Source organism: Dendropsophus ebraccatus, chromosome 9 (assembly GCF_027789765.1).
Source record: "Dendropsophus ebraccatus isolate aDenEbr1 chromosome 9, aDenEbr1.pat, whole genome shotgun sequence".
NCBI classification, from domain to species: domain Eukaryota; kingdom Metazoa; phylum Chordata; class Amphibia; order Anura; family Hylidae; genus Dendropsophus; species Dendropsophus ebraccatus.
This window is the reverse complement of record NC_091462.1, coordinates 39,352,368-39,370,255: the sequence shown is the minus strand read 5'-3', so window position 1 is coordinate 39,370,255 and position 17,888 is coordinate 39,352,368. Positions and strand designations below refer to the sequence as shown.

Genomic DNA, 17,888 nt, shown 5'->3' with positions numbered 1-17,888 from the left:
CTAATTCGCATCCAAGTATGCATGTGATTGACATCTCTACTTAAAGAGAACCAATCATGGACGAAATTTTTTTTTTTCTTTTCCCTAATTACATGTAAATTATAATTTTATTAATATTTGTAAATACAATTAATTATTTTTACGGCCGCGTTTAGTGCAATATACAATTATGATAATTTCAGCAAGTGCAATACGCTGATACTGCTATGTATAGTGTGTATACTGTTATAATCATTTGGGAGAATTGTGGCATACTATAGAACTTTTTGATTGATCATGTATGTATGTATATATATATATATATATATATATATATATATATATATATATATATATATATATATATATATATATATATATACAATCCTTGTCCTGACTCCTTCTGTTTTTAACTTGTCTGTGTATATGTTTTTTATGGGACTACGGGTTGTTGTGATTTAATAAAAATTAACGTTGATTTATAAAATATTTTTTTGTGGATTATTTATGGGGTTATTATAGGACTATAAAGTGAGGTGGACCCTATATATATTTTCTTTGATTTAGACCAAGTTTTGGTGTTCTAATATAGTTTATAACTGTATCTTCATTTTGTCTATTTATGGAAATACAGACTGCCTTTGCAGTCTGTATCTTATATTTTACCTAATCCTCTTGTTCGGTGCAACAAGGCCGGCGCCACCATCTTGATAACGTCACTTGCCTTTCCAGTGGTGGAACGCAAGTGACCTCATCACGATGGCGGCGCCCGGCCTTCCTGCACCGAAAAAGAGGATTGGGTAAAGCATAAGATACAGACTGCAAAAGGCAGTCTGTATCTTCATAGACTTAAGGAAAGATGAACTTTTGATAATAGGTACAGTGAGTTTTAGGTGATAGGTTCTCTTTAAATGTAAAACTAGAAAACCAATAAACGGAAACTAGGCTATGAATATAGCAGCTGATCACCAGGGCCGTATTTACCATTAAGCACCCGTGGTCCGGTGCCTAGGGCAGCACCTTGCAGGGGGGCAGCACCAAGGAGCAGCGGGACAGAAAAAACTAATTTTTTTGTTTTTTATTTTTTTAGTTTCCTTCCTCCCGTTTAGACTTGCCAGTAAATCAGGTGTCTTTTCCAGGGGGGTGGGGGTATGGTGGTATTGGTCAGGTCTGGTATCGCCAATAGGTGCGTGAAGATGGGGCGTCTTCAGGTTTAGTGCCTAGGGCAGCAGCAGCTGTTAATACAGCCCTGCTGATCACATCATTCATACATGTTTATGCAAAGGTTTTGGGTATGTTTATGCAAAGGTTTTTGAGATTAACACATTTTACAGTAATAACAAAGCAAATCACTTTATCTCTGCATTCTGCTGCCTTTTAACTCATTACTACTCCGTGCGATTCCTCCCTGAGAAGTTTCCCAGGACTGGATGCAACTTTTCCTGGCACCCAGGGAGGAGTGGCACAGAGTTAAGGCAGCAGGCTTAGGTTTAATGGTTTTAATATGTCTCTAAGAGATTCCATTGTTGTTTTTTTTTTTCTTTTTTGTCTCCTGTATAATTGAGACCATTTTACTTTTTCCTCTAGCGTTTCTGTTTGTTGAAGAAAGAATACATGGAGTCCTTTGAAAACATTTTCAGAGAGCAGTATGAGACTATTCACCGACTGGAAACGAACAAACTGAGAAATGTTGCAAAGATGTTTGCCCATCTCCTGTACACAGACTCTATTCCTTGGAGTGTAAGTGACTACTAGATGGCTCTGCTGGTTTTATTTTGGCTTTTCATTAGGTTGCCGTTTCAGGTTTATTTTATTATTAAATGCATTTATTGTACTTATGTGCATGTGGATGTCTTTTGTCACATACCACATACTATATTGTTCCTGCTTACTGGCTACAATCCACTCTATGCAGGGAGAGCAATTATTAGAAGTCTGTTCTGCAGCTAACTGTTCAGATAGAGCTTTTTAGGAGAATATTACAGGTATTGTTCAGTCTTAAAATCAATAGTCTTGCTCAGAACGCAGCATTAATCTATGAATTCACGTTTCTGACCATCCCAAACTGCTTTTCTTATTTTGTATCATATGTACAAGTAAAATCTTCTGACATATGCTGGAAACACATGTATTTCTATGAATGCAGTTACTATTTCAGTGCATAAGCAAGACATACATTTAAATAGAAAGGTGGTTCAGGGAAGAAAAAGAGTGCTGCACCTCACACCTATGGCTGATACTAGTACCTCTCGGCTGCATAAAAAATTTAAATAGAAAGGTCCTACCTATTCTGTTCCACAGAGCCTCACTTTCTTCCTCCTGTCGTTTCTAAAGTATACCCCCTTAGGCCAGAGGGGATGAATGCCTATGACGATTATTGCATGCAATTTCCAGTAGCTGCCCGATGTCACTGCAACATTGGTAACATTGAACAGCTATTATATATTGTGTGTGGGCGTGGTTAGGGGATAAACCAGGCTAATACCCCCTTAGCTTAGCATTCCCACCCCTTTTTGAAAAAAAGTTGACACCCACTTGACTGTTTTGAGAAAAATGCACATAGTCAGCCAAATGGTTAAATCCCTATTTTTGGAAAAGGGGGTAGGGGTGGGGATTTGTAGCAACAAAATTAGAATCAAGCTATCCAAGGCTACAAAATAATACAAAAATAATGGTTTTAACTGACCACAAATCCTGTTAAGTCTTAGAAAGGTTAGGGCCAGTTCACACCGAGCAAATTCGGCTCTTCTCCGCTCAAGAATCGACATGTCGCAGGCCCTCCAATAGACACACTGTTTGACACTGAGGCAGGCGGGATTCCGTGGTGTACAGCTCCGTCGCAGAATTTAGCCGAATTTGCTCAGTGGGAACTGGCCCTAACACAGTAAAGTTAACTAGTGGATAGTTAAGTGACACTCTCATCATCCAGAACGGCTATTGAGGCTCGCCACATGTACATTGCTTTAGGCAATGCAGTCATATGATACTTGAGGTTGTTTTTACCAGATTTAAATAAAATGCTTCGGAGACTTGATGGTAAGTGCAAGCTGCCAAATCATGTCCGCTTAAAGGGAACCAATCACCTCAAAAATGCATATAAAGCTAAGTACATGTGCTGTTAGACCACACAGCACACTTCCCACACATGTTTTCATAGCCTCCTTGCCTCCCCTGTGTAAGCTACAAAGTCACTTTATAAAACTGGCGCCCTGTATGCAAATTACCTGAGGTAGTCATCGGGGCGGTGTGCGGATAGCAGGTAGTCACGGTCTGCTGGGCGTCTCCTATCGTCCTGGGCGTTCTTCCGCTTTAATCACGCCTGTGGGCGTGATTCAAATTGCACCGTAGCTGTGACGTCACTCGGGAGCGCGCCGTGCCCGACGTCGGCGCGCCTACGCTGTGACGCCGCCGCACATGCGCAGTACCGCCACTTCCATTCCGGCGGTACTGCGCCTGTGCAGAATAGCCTCGAACTCCGGCTCACACTGAGTTCGAGGCTATTCTGCACAGGCGCAGTACCGCCGGAATGGAAGCGGCTGTACTGCGCATGCACGGCGGCGTCACAACGTAGCGCTCTCGAGTGACGTCACAGCTACTGGGCAATTTGAATCACGGCCACAGAGGCGTGATTAAAGCGGAAGAACGCCCAGGACGATAGGAGACGCCCAGCAGACCGTGACTACCTGCTATCCGCCCCGATGACTACCTCAGGTAATTTGCATACAGGGCGCCAGTTTTATAAAGTGACTTTGTGGCTTACACGGGGGAGGCAAGGAGACTATAAAAACATGTGTGGGAAGTGTGCTCTGTGGTCTAACAGCACATGTACTTAGCTTTATATGCATTTTTGAGGTGATTGGTTCCCTTTAAGGCCCTGTGATTATGCCTTTTCACCTCGTCGCAGAACCTTAGCAAGAGAACGGTTGTGGATGCCTTGCAGTGACCAGTACTTATATATAAACCATTTCTGTACATGGTGCCCTTTTATGTTGCCCTCTACTACAGTATAATTTCAGTATTAGTCCTTTGCACGCCTATGTACTGCTACATCAGTCACCAGCCTGCACTAGGTTTACCCTTGGACCAAGCAGTCTCTTAGCTGGGCTATCCCAGGCCGTGAAGGTGTACCTACGCTGTTCACTTTACTCATTTGGAGACTTTCCTTTTAGCGGATTGATGATCTCTTTGGTGCTGTTTTTCTTTTGACCTCTAATTGTAACCAGATAATCTTTTGCTATAAATATTTTACAGTACATTATTCCAGGCCGAAAATAATTCTTTGCTGATTATTGCATCAGCTCCAACTATAGATTTTATATCTTTTTTTCCTCCTTTACTTCATTTGTTACTGAAAGATATCAAGCAAGATTTTCCATACTGTAAAAGTTAGGCAGTAAGTATTGTCCTGTATCTGGCCATACTCATTGTGGTGTTCAAAGCTTAAATTCTTAACATATTTTTAAGTAAAATCCTTTTGCATAATATTGTTAAAGTGCTGCTCTCCGATCTTCATTGTGTTTGGTTATCCCTTATGTTGGAACATTTTGTATTGCAGGTCCTTGAGTGCATAAATCTTAGCGAGGAAACCACAACGTCATCTAGTAGAATATTTGTGAAAATATTCTTCCAGGAACTGTGTGAATATATGGGGCTTCCAAAGCTCAACGCCAGACTGAAGGATGTGTAAGTATTTCTGATTTGTTTACCTTTTTTATCCAGAATAATAGCTTTCAGTGTAAATCCTGGTACCTCCTATATTAAATTGTAAGGTAAGTAAGCTTTAAATGATGCCATGCATAGTGGATAACATTGTCAGTGGGAAGTACTCTTTTAAAGGGTTTTTCCACAGCACAGGCCATCAGTAGCTAATCAGTGGTTGCCAGAATTAAACAGTGGCCCAGATTTATCAAAGGGTGTAAAATATAGACTGGTGTAAACTGCCCGCAGCAACCAATCACAGCTCCTCTTTCATTTCACCAGATCTGAAAGCTGAGCTGTGATTGGTTGTCCCATTCACTTTAATTGGTGTTGCTGTAGAGTAACCTAATTCTACTACTATACAATGTATGGAGCTACTGCTGTGCAAAGCCAGATGCCAGCACCCCAACGATCAGTTATTGACAGCCATTTTTGTTTTAAATAGACTTCACATTTCAAGGTGCAAGCTTACTAGAACCAATTGAAGGGGCTGTCTAGGTTTAAGAATTTATTACTAGAGATGAGTGAACCTCGAGCATGCTCTAGTCGATCCGAACCCGAACTTTCGGCATTTGATTGCCGGTTACTGCTGAAGTTGGATAAAGCCCTAAGGCTATGTGGAAAACATGGATATAGTCATTGGCCATGTTTTCCAGACAACCTTAGAGCTTCAGCAGCCCCCGCTAATCAAATACTGTACGTTCGGGTTCGGATCGACTCGAACCCGAACCCGGTTCACTCATCTCCATTTATTACCCATTGCTTAATAGGTGATAAATGCTAGGTTGGTGGGACACCTATTGATTAAAAATTTTAAATTGTGGTGTTTGGTCCACATTTATCCCAGTCACCTGGCTGAGCTTAGGAGTAGTTTATATGGAATGGTGGTCACGCTTGAGCCCTGCTATTCTATTCAAAGTTTATGGCACTGAAGGAAATAGCCAAGCACAGCAATTGGACCCCAACACCATTTATCACCTGTCCAGTCTGTGTCTGCTCTGGATACAACTGGTTGTATTTTTTTTTTCCATCAAGATAAGAATTATATAATTATGAATATAATTGAATTATTGTTTGTTCTCTTTTGTCCAGGACCCTCCAGCCTTTCTTTGAAGGATTACTGCCTATGGACAATCCAAAAAATACTCGCTTTGCAATCAACTTTTTCACGTCTATTGGCCTTGGAGGCTTAACGTAAGACTGAATTTGAATTCCTCTTATAACCTTGTAGGTAATAACCTAATTATTCTTTTAATAAATATCTATTTTATTTGGCAATGCAGGGATGAACTACGTGAGCACCTGAAGAATGCACCAAAAATGATCATGACCCAGAAGCAGAATGTAGAATCATCAGACTCCTCTTCCGAGTCCTCATCCTCCTCATCAGAGGCCTCCTCTGACTCCAGCAGTGAATCCAGCTCCAGTGACAGCGAGTCGTCCAGCTCCAGCAGTGACTCAGGTGCTTATATGGTTTTTAGTAGTATAGTAATTTCTTGTTCACCTACAGGCTGTAGCAGGTTCTAGAGCTGTTTGTTATAATTATGTGACAAGTTTTATAAAGGAGAACTCAGTCAGTAGTACAAAGAAGATTCCTTTCTAAAGAGACAAGACATATTCATAGACAGGGACAGCTTGAGGCACTATGTAAAAACTGTAATTAATTTAGTAGGGTTGTCCCAAGTGAACCACCCCTGTCCACATGCTCTGTTTAGTCTTTTGGGCCGTTTACTATTACCGTCTGCTCTGATGAACTTTGACTGAATATATGTTATGTGCTTGTCTGCAGAGTTTCCTGAAAGATAAGTATATGCATAATAAGTAATGTATAATAAAAACAAATATCGGAATATGATCAAAAAAATGCATCAGAGTAAAATCAAACTTTATCAATAACTTTTTAAAGGGTTTTCCAGCCTTGTGCTAGAATATGGCAGGGAATTGGGGGCCAAAATATAAATACCGCTTTGCTTGCCCTTCCATCTGGCCCTGCTACTGCATAACCCCAGGTGGCACCCCAGTCATGTCACTGTACACTGTGCATGGAACACCAAAACAAATCGCTTAGCTCAGCTGTCACATACATGTGACCGAAGCACCTCTGCTAGACAGACAAATTAAGGTATATAAAGGGATCCAATTTATCTTTGAATTTACTTATGTAAATCCTAGTTTTCATAGGTCTTAGGGCCCTATTCCACCGGACAATTATCGTTTGCATAATCGTTAACAATTAACGATCTCAAACGACCGCTATTGTGAAAGACCTGAAAACGTTCACTCATTTCCATGGAACGATAATCGTTACTTATGATCGTATTTGCAATCGTTTTTTTTCTTTGCTATTTCTTCGCTATAGTGTTCGTATCTACTGCGAACGACCGAACGATGTCTTATTCAATGCAAACGATTTGCGAATGTTTTGCAAACGAGCAACGATAAAAATAGGTCCAGGTCTTATAAAGCGTTCAATGATTTCTCGTTTGGTCGTTAATCGTTAACTGCATTTCAACCGAACGATTATCGTTTAGATTCGAACGATTTAACGATAATATGAACGGTAATCGTCCGGTGGAATAGGGCCCTTAGTAAGTGATTTAGCTTAGTGATTGTATGGCCTTCCCTCCTTATGCTGATAAAGCGAGCCATACGCTTTAGCCCGCATGCTATGGACAACCCGAGGTCCACGTGAGTTAGCGTCTCTGAGCACTCTCAGGACGCCTCGTTCTAAGTACCGCCGCAATATTCGTGTGCGGTTAGAGGTACAATATATACTTGTTCCTTACCCCATTAAGGTGTTATACTCCCCTGATGATTATCTGTATGAAACACGGTGTCGGGAGTGTAGGTAGGGGTAGTGTAGGGATAGTGGTGTAGATTAGTACGGGGCAGGGACCACCCTTTCTAGGGCGATAACTCCGACAGTTTCTGAGCGAGCAGGGTTAGTTGTGGTGCACCCAATAGGGACCCTTAGGGTCAGGTGCTCCCAAGTGTATACGGTTAATCAACTGTGCCGTGATTATCGGCCCTGCATGGTGGTACATACTATATGCCTTATTTGACATTGTTAACATCTAAAGTGTGTACTTACTTATATGTGGCATGCAATACTCTTTTGGGGCTTTATATGCCTGGTTTTAGATGGTGGAGGGTTTTTTTTCTCACAAGGTTTGAGTTTTGTTATTTGTGCTTTTAGCATATAAATAAAAGTTACGTTTTAGAGTTATTAGGGACCTATCTGTGCTTTATTTATTTGTTGGTCTAACTTGTCCAGTCTAGTTACCAGGACTGTTCGGTGCTTATTAATAAAGCAGTCAGTCACTGAGTAGGACCTCCCTCCTGACTCATAAGCTCAAAGGAAGCTGGGATTTAAACGGAACCTGATCATGCTGCTTTCAAGGCAGACAGCACCATTTGAAATAGGAAGGGACAGCAGTGGACACTGCACTCAAACTCCCATAGACATCACCAGGACAACGGACCACAGCAGTGTTGGCACGTGGCGGTGTTTTGTTTTTTGGGGACATCAGATCCACAGTATAGCAAACAAAATGAGACAGCACTCACCGAATCTTTGTGCTTCTTTATTCTATGTAAAAAGCAGGATACATGGCAGCTTGCGGACACGCCAGCACCCAGACAGGTTACAGCTGTCTGGGTGCTGGCAGACGCAGGTGTGTGTGAAACGGCTTTAACCTGTCTGTGTGTTCTGGCATCCCAGCAAGCTGCCATGTATCCTGCTTTTTACTTGGAATAAAAAAGCACGAAGATTCGGTGAGCACCATCTAATTTTCTTTTGTTTGCTAGATGGCACAGTTTTTTGATAGATGCTTCGATCCTGTAAATAACTATATTTTACACTTTTAAGAAAACATTGTTTTATAGCTGGCTTGTATCGAGTGGTAAGTGCTGAGCTTAGGAACACTTCTGCTAGATTGCTCCTTTTTCCCTTTATAGGTTATAAATATATTCTCTGTATATGCTGAATGTTCACTAATCGTAGACGGAACATTAGCCTACAATATGCACTAACACTTAGCAATATCAGATGACACAAATTCTTTATGATCAATTTATAGGTGCCTGGTTATGAAATATTCAGGATTATTGGACAGTCCTGCAAAAATAAATGTAAAATTTACGTGGGACATTAGCAAAACAGACCAAAATAATATCTTACTAGACATGATCCCAGCCCTTGTTATGCAGTAGATCCAGCCTCAGCTCGCCCTCATCTCCTCTTCTAAGCACCTCATTATCTCTTGGGAAATCCTGGTGGAGGAAATGCTGGCACGAGGTGTGTGGCTTGGCTCATTCTTTGCTTCAGACACCTCTTTGTAGGTCATAAATGATCGCACTGAAGTCTAATGATTGTAGCGTTTTATTTTATCTGCCACGCCAGTGCCCTTTACATCCTCTCCACTTCTCGATTTCATGCCAAAGGCAAAGTGTAATGAGGTGACTTGTCTCGTGTGCTCTGTCTCTAACCAGGCTCTACCCTATTTAACATGTTCTAAAGTTACGTGGTCACTATCCTGGGTCTAAATGAGAAAAGAAAAAAGTTATTGGAGCCGGTGGTATTATGTGCACAGGTAGAGAGGAAGAAGGAATTTGTAGGTTATTGTGGTGAATTATGTGTGAATTGGCGGATTATGATCTGGCAGGCAGCAGTTTGCGGTCAGTGATTTATAACGCTGACTAAGTACTGATACTGCTGCCCATCAGTCATGTTATTTCCAGAGATATAGAGCTGAAATCTGCTGGCTCAATGTCTACACAGTGCTTTTTCTGATCTACAGTATGAGGAGCTTACTGTAAAGCAATGCACGTTGGAAAACAACACATTACCCAGGCCTAGATTTTGCATTGAATTGCAGAACTTTAAGCCACACCTTTTTTGTGTTCATTATTATCACAATATGGCAACAATCTTTTTAGTTAGTGTTGCTTCATCTGCTTTGTATGACTGCACTTATAGAATATAATTCTGGAGCTTCTCTTTAAGCTCGGAAATAAAGATATGAACGCTTTCCCTTAAGTAGCGTTGTTTATTTCTGCCGCTCTGACTTATCTATTAGGTCCACGCCGCGATAACTTTCCCCGGAGTTCACTTCCAGCTCATTAAGCTCGGGGAAATAATTAGTTGCAAAAGTAATGTTCTTGGAGGAAACGTCCGCGCTACATTAAAATATAGCAGGAGCCGAACAACTTTGTTTTCTGTTCTCCACACAACATCTGTACATTGTGCACTGCAGGCGTGTTATTGTGTACCTGAATGTGCTGGGATATTCATTACCCAGATTGGCACATTTCAAGAAGTAATTACACCAGCCTTGGCCAAAATTCAGATTTGATTGGTAAATATTTGTTTCCACGTTTTGCCGCTTCTGTTTCATGAGCTAAATATTGCAGGTACGCAGTCATGCCACAGTTGAAATCTGTATATATTACATGCAACCATCTCATGTTATGGAATGAAATTTGCTACGTATACAGGAATAATTTTAGGTGTATTAGCTACCAATAGTGCATGCTGCGGTGAACCGAACAAGGAACAATCATTAATGCTGCTCTTCATATGTCAGAATATACACTCATGTAGTTGGATTCCCCAATTGAATTCCCCTCTTAGGAGTATTTGGATAAACACTGACAAATGAAAAGTACGTACATACAGACAGAGCATTGTGAGCTATTGTTTCACCCGTGAATACATTCTGCCATACTTGTGCAGCACAAGTGCATTGGGGAAGTATGAAGCAGGCTCAGGAGCTATGGCTGCTCCGTAGTATGCAGATGACAGCTGTACTCACTGACCAGCTAACTCTAAAGCTGCTCTTCATACCCCAGTGGTGATAGTGGTTTATCTGACACATACTGTGTCCAATTGGCCCTGCCCCAAGTTTTTTACTTTTTTAAAAGTAGTTAAAAAAAAAAACCCAGAAACCCTTCTTCTTTGGCTATCACTGTATCAACTAACCCTAACCCACATAATAAAGGTAACAGGTCATTACCAACATCATTAAACAACTAGAGGGGAAAACGAAAATATGTAAAGGGGTTCTGTAAATATGGTGACCAAATTCTGGGCTTCCCCTGCAAGTGATAGTGGAAAGGTGTCAGTAACCTATCCTGTTCATTCCTTACGTGGTTAGCTACTGCAGGGCAGAAGTATGGTCAGCTGCAGCGTACCGCAGCTATAAGATCTGATCTCTGTCGTAATATCCATTTTGAGAATACCTGTTTCCTTATCGGATTTGACAGCCATCGTCCATCCATGGGTACATACACCCAATATTGATTAGCTGTTGGTGATCTTAGTTTAGTTGTACAGTATGCAAATAAGTGTTCTAAACTGTGAACCATGTGACAGCTGCTGCTGTCCTGCCCCCTTGACTGTCAAGTGGTTGTCTTCATGACCATTTAATTGATCTCTTAAAACTCCACTTGGTAAGTGTGCCTTATACAAGACTTCAACAAAACAAAAAGAAAAAAGGCAGAGCGCCTTATAGGGTGATAAGCTTCAATACCCCACAAAGGGAATATTCCAGGAGACTGCTCACATGGGTAGGTTGTGTATAGCCACATTAACCATTAATAGCGTAAATCCGTAATAACCAGCCTCGGCAGAAGTATGACACCGCACACTACTCGAGGGTCCGAGATAAATAGCCAAAAGGATGTAGAAAGAAAGGGTCCTTCTGCGCAGGCCGTTATTCAGACACACACTTTATTGGTCCTTACAAATAACGCATTTCAAAGTCATCAGACTTCTTCAGAATAATAGGACAGCAAGCTGTCCTATTAATTTGATGAAGTCTAATTACTTTGAAATGCGTTATTTGTAAGGACCAATAAAGTGTGTGTCTGAATAACGGCCTGCGCAGAAGGACCCTTTCTTTCTACATCCTTTTGGCTAATACAAGACTTGACTATAATAAGGTAGGGCCATAGAAACTATCAATAGATCATTCATGGGGCCCTTTGCTGCCATCATTTAGGAGGAGTGTGCCTCTTAGTAAATCTGGCTGGGTAAAGGGGACGGGCTTCATTTAATACCGTCAGAGTACGCCAGTCTTGATAAATGTCCCCCTAAGTGATCAGCTGTCAGACAAGCTTTTGCTTGCTTAGCGGCAGGTGGCTAGCTCTGTTAGACTGATAATCACTCGGAGTAATAGGGTCCTTAAGATGAGATTATTGTTGCACTTTGCATTGCAGATCACACCTAAGCAGTGTAGTTCTTCCCCATAATAGACCACGTGTCCTGTAAGCCATATTGGCAGTCATGAGTCTTTTGCAAACAGTAGAAATGCTGCAGTTTGCACTTTGCCATCGGTCTATGCTAAAATAGTTTTGTTTTCCCCCTATTCCGCAGCATACAATTGCTATTAGCAGCACTGGTAATTTTGGAAAGTGCTTCCTCAGTCTAATTCATAGATCACCATGGCTTTTATACAGATTGTTTAGAGAGCAGATGATAAAACAGCATGAACTTCTGTATTTAGGGGATCTTGCTGATCTGAGATTAATTTGATTTATAACATCGGTGCTGCAGTAGACACAAGGCTCCTTAATGATAATATACTGCAGTGGTAAGTGGGGGGGTGCAGAATGTCTGCATTGTCGAAAAATGAGCGCCAAAGACTAATCCAGATAACTGCTTGCCTCGGATGACAATAGTTTAACTTTGAAGGGAATATTATCATATTCCGTATTTACTGGCTTCACATCCGCACATTCGCCTGTATAAATATTTATGTCGATGGGATTCTGAATTCTTGTTGGTCTGAAAATCCATATGCTGCTTTACATCTGATGGCAGCTTTACGATGTAATGATAAAGCTCTGTAATATTGCTCCAGGGTGGTCATTTTTCGTGAATAATGAGACAGCAATACATCTTAAATGTTCAAACAAGAATACAGGTGATCTATAGTCCGCTAAGAGGGTGACTCCAGTGCTGGAAATCGCATCTTAGATGTTTGTATTCCTACATGGCTATTGGCGTTGTTAAAGATAGGTATAATAAATTGTAATCCTCATTGGAGACTAAGGGCCCTATTCCAAGGGACAATTTATTGCTCGAATAATCGTTAACGATAAACGATCACAAACGACCGCTATTACGAACGACCTGAAATCGTTCACCCATTTACACGGAACGATGATCGTTACCGAACCGAACGACCGAACAAAGTCTTATTCCATGCGAACAATTTGCGAACGAGCAACAATAAAAATAGGTCCAGGTCTTAAGTGATCAATGATTTATCATTCAACGTTTAATCATTAACTGCTATTCAATCGAACGATTGTTGCTTCGTTTCGAATGATTTAACGATTATCCGAACGATAATCGTCCCGTGGAATAGGGCCCTAATGTGAAGGCAGGTGATGGCAATGTTTGTACAGAGCAGCTGAATATGTTGGCAACAAGCAGTAAGTGGAACAGGCACAATGCTAAAAGCTCTCTACTTTTTCTTTCTTTTTTTTTTTCTCCTTTTTTTATTTATCCTTTGCTGTTAAGGAAAGAGTACTTTATAAAAAGTTGAACAACTAATATCTTAAATATTACCTTTCCGATTGGGGTCACAAGAGTGATAGCTAATATCCAGCGGGTCAGCAAAGCGTGGGAGAGGGACTGTCTTTAGCCCCTTGCCGATCGGATGTTGGTGGCATAACCTAGGGACATGCCACCCTTTTAATGCATGCATTTCATAATTTATTACTGATACTGTTTTCCTAAAGCAATTGTTTCCTTCCCATCCTGGAAGATTAATGTGCATTTTAGTATGTGTAGGATGATATAACCGGTCAACATTTTGACGTCTGAGAAAGCCATCAATCATACCCTTAGGCAGAATTCTGCTCCTGGACGGCAGGAGTGATATTAAGGATGTATGCCTGAAGAACAGAGTTCAGATTAGTGTTTATATACATTGAGTTAGAAAAGGCTGACACAGTGTTATAGTACCCCTGCAAATAGTCAGAGCTTATTGGTTAGATATTAGCTCTGGTAGATGACTAGTCTCTAGACTGTGTGTTAACCTTTACGATAGCATAGACATAGTTATATTGCCGGTGTGATACTTTTTTTTTTATTATTATTGCATTTAGAGCTTTATAATTTTTACTCTAAATATGTGAAACTACTTTCAGCTGTGTATGAGGACAGCCCTTCCCAGTTGTAACCAGTGGTGCACAGTAATGTGCTGCAGGATGTGATGACTTTGCAGAATGATATGACCCTCTGTGGAGGAACTCTAGGCTACGCCGTGCCACATTACACAGCGAATTAGCCGTTAAGGCTTGCCAGAAATCTCCTGCTGTTTAAGGGCATGGTTGCAGGCCTCTTTATGTATGTAGTGATAATGATTGAAAAACCATTGTTGTTGTCGTTTTTACACATGGAATCTTGCCTAGAGCCAGCAAATGTTCCCATGTTGATAAAGAATGTATACAATTTATAATGTAAGCCTTCTGGTCAGTTACGCTACTGTGTATGCAAATGGACTTCTGTCACTCTCCTAGGTTGGGACAATTGCATCTATTTATACACCAGGTACCTGGAATTGAAGGGATTCAGGCTTTGTGGAGTGTGAATGTGGGTGCTTATTTGTGTCAGCCCTTTCATGTTTGTTTGCTATCGCTTAGCTGGTATGGGTAGACAATGTGCCATTCTCTGTTCAATACAGTGGCACAAAGGCTTTCCTTTCTGCATAGCATTTTAAATGATCCATCTGGTAAAAGATATTGGAAACCCAATATTTTTACTTGTCATATGTTTTAGTTTTATTGTTTTCTAAGTATTTTGCCCTGGGAACTTCTGTTTGGGTTTTACTTTAATATATACAGTTTTTGTTTAAAGTATCAGCTTACCTGCTACCTTTTGCAAGAACTTGCATCTGATTTGGGTAGAAACTTAAAGGAACATATAGGTGGTGAGGCAACCATGCAGTGTTTAGGGAGTCCTATGCACGGCTGCTATTCTGTGCACACAAGACTTCTTGAGCACCAGCTGGTACCAGAATGTGTCAGAGATTTGTGATTTCCTTCTATTAAAAAATCTCAAGCCCAGGATCAGCTGCTGTATGCCCTGCAGAAAGTGGTGTGCTCTTTCCAATCTGGAGAGCAGGAGATGGTTTCTGTGGGGATTTACTTCTGCTCTGGACAGTTCCTGCCAGGAACAGGGGTAGCAGCAGAGAGCACTGTCAGACTGGAAACAATACACCACTTCCTGCAGGACATACAGCACTTGATAAGTACAGGAAGAACTGCATATTTTTAATAGAAGTAAATTACACATCACTGGCACTAGTTGATTTGAAAGAAACACTGTTTTACTGGACTACCCCTATAACCCAAATATACTGTAACCCAAATTTACAGTAATGGTGTTAGACGTACCTCTTTTTTATGGTTTATGGTGAGGTTTCTAATTTTCTATTTTCCATTTATATTTTGTACACTAGACCAAAAACTAAACAAAATCAGGCAGATATCTCCCTGTGTAATAGTGACAGAAAGTTTCAGTATCTGGTTGTAATCATCAAAATAAAAAAGATAGATAGATGGCTACATTCTCTTTAACCTTTCTTTGTTGTTGTGAAAACAAAACAAAAGTTAAGTTTCAACACAGGTGAGACTTGTACATAAAATGTATAACTTTTGTATGCCAGAAATAATTGTTATAATATTCAGTCAGCCCATTAGAGTTGCTAGCTGATTGGATAATTAGATATTTGGCTAGTATTTTTCTGAATGATTAGTAGCACATTTGAACATGACTGTTTGGCCAGGACCATCTGGCATGTCATTGTCAGCTAATTACTACTGTCTACCTTTTTCTTCCCATTCAGACTCTTCAAGAAGAAGGAAAAAGACATCAAAAAAGGGCAGAGGTAAAGAGAAGACCTCACAAAAAGAGAAAAGTAAAGAAAAAACAAGGAAGACAAGTTCGAGAAAAGAAGGTTCTGAAGAGAGGCAAAGAGAAAAGAAACGTCACAAAGACCGACATGACGATAGACAATCCAGCAGGTCCGACAAGAGCTCCAAACACTCTTCACATTCAAGAAGCTCTCGGAGATGATCTTTTATTTACATTTTTTTTTTAACACCTCTTGTGACATAAAGGTTGTGTATGTGAGGAAGTAACATTTAACAAGCGGTTCGCAACTGCTTCATCTTTTTTAAGTTGTAGAATCATCTGCCCCTAAAGTCGCTATTCAGCTGGAGACCCCAGGAACTTTCCTATCAGCTGTATTAATGGACAGTAAAGCCAAATAAAAGCTGTATTTTAGCAGCTGTGACGTGAAATCTGTTTTTATGTTTTGGAACCTTATTTTTCATGTCTATTAAAAGTAATCTTTTATAAAATCTTTTTTTTTTTTTTTTTTTTCTTTAACTTTAGATTACTGTGTTCACTGATATTCATTGTAGAAAAAACATTTTCTTGAAAAATATGCTGGGCCTATTATACTGTGCTTCCTGTGGATAAGGCCTGTTTGGGGAAACTTGTGGATCGGAGTATCCCTTTAGGTAAAAACTTGCATAAACTAATGAACCTTAACACAATAAATATAAAAAATATATCAGCTGAGAATAAGATAAAGTGAAGATTTGAAATTAATAAGACTAAGATTAAAGGGGTACTCCGGGCTATGTGTATTTTCAGTGTACAGCTGGGGAGGGGTTGGATATAGAAGCCGCTGGTCACTTGCGTCCCCGGTTCCAGCACCAGGTCCCGGATCGCGCCGCCCCATTCTCCCTTACGGCTGCCGCTTCCTGGTCTGAGCTGCAGCTTGAGCCCGGAATACCTCTTTAAGATTAATAAAGTTACTATAGTATTACCCTAAAAGATGTAGTATATAGTAACTAGATTTTGTATAGGTACTGAGCAGTAAATGTAGAAGCTAGAACATTACATGGAGCACAAAAAGGAAACTTTAAAGTACATGTAACTTCAGTAGAGAGCAGTACAGTACATGTCGCTGATTATCATTGGTTATCATTATAAGTGGTGAGCCAAATGACGCGGCAGTGCTCCGGAGCCCCGGAGGGGGCTATCAGCAGGATAGATTTGTCCAACCTGCTGATAGTTCCCCTTTTACAAGTAATTAAGTAGATGTCCAGATGAAAATTTCTTTTAAAAACTAAACTTTTATAGCTGTTTACAACTTAATTGAATTATAGAGAACAAGAAGACTGAATTATAATAATTAATCACTTCAAAGAATTATGGAATTGAATTGCTTTGCTTGTTTATGTTGAATTCCACTCAGTTGTGCTATAGTAAGATAAGATGGGTATCATTACTGGTTGTAGAAACTCTGGCAAAAATTATGGAATCAACACACTTTCTCCTGTTTTTCACTTTGAGAAGTATAGAGAAATCCTAGATTATGACATGAAACAATGTTTGTTTGATAGCTGAACATTCTGGATTCTTGAAACATCCCTCAAACAAAGAAGAGTAAATGAGTTTAATTAGTAGCATGTGTTTTTCTAAATCAGGTAGAGGGAAAAGGGTGGATTCATCAAAAACGACCAAAAAGAAAATTGAGAAAGTACTTTATTTCTTCTCCTTGGGCTCTCCATGGACTTCACCAATGATTAATATTCGTTTACATCATGTTGGTCCAAACTTTCTAATAAATCAGATGACAGGTGGTTCCAGCTTACTAATAAATCAGATGACAGCTCAGCTTTACAGGCCGGAGCCTTGTCATGGACCAATGTTTTAATTTTATTTAGTTTTATTTTTTTGTTTCCACCATAAACTTTCAATTGGATTGAGATCCAGACTATGCGGTCATGTTATTGACCTGACAAGCTTGAACGATCCGTGGCATGATGCATTACTATCTCAAAAAATGACTTCATCACAACAACTATTTTTGGTCGAGAATCGTGATAATTGCGTTGATTGAGGTAATGATCACTGTTTCCCATTTCTTTACCCGACCTGTAAGTCCATATCATAAGAAAATGTGATTCATTGCATGATGACAGCACAATCTCTATACATTTTATTAGAACTGAATCGGGCCAGCATCATCACTTTGGCCAATACAGATTTACTTGTCTTTTTCCTCAATTCTTTATTTAACCAAACCACATTTTCCGCAGGTACAGACAGGGACTGGGAATGCACCCCCATCAAAGCTCCGAAAAATGAACAATAGTGCAGGGGGACAAGAAAATTAACAATG

General features: G+C 40.2%; 1 protein-coding gene across 1 annotated transcript in view; it reads left to right on the top strand.

Annotated features, from left to right (window-relative positions):
* The window catches only part of CWC22 (CWC22 spliceosome associated protein homolog), a 59,282-nt gene extending 43,229 nt beyond the window's left edge, over positions 1-16,053 (top strand). Inside the window, exons 15-19 of the mRNA XM_069985185.1 lie at positions 1,567-1,719; positions 4,535-4,662; positions 5,770-5,871; positions 5,961-6,139; positions 15,537-16,053. Of these exons, the coding sequence (XP_069841286.1) occupies positions 1,567-1,719; positions 4,535-4,662; positions 5,770-5,871; positions 5,961-6,139; positions 15,537-15,766 (792 nt within the window). The 3' untranslated portion in view covers positions 15,767-16,053. The remainder of the gene's footprint in view (positions 1-1,566; positions 1,720-4,534; positions 4,663-5,769; positions 5,872-5,960; positions 6,140-15,536) is intronic.
* The last annotated feature ends 1,835 nt before the right edge of the window (positions 16,054-17,888 follow it).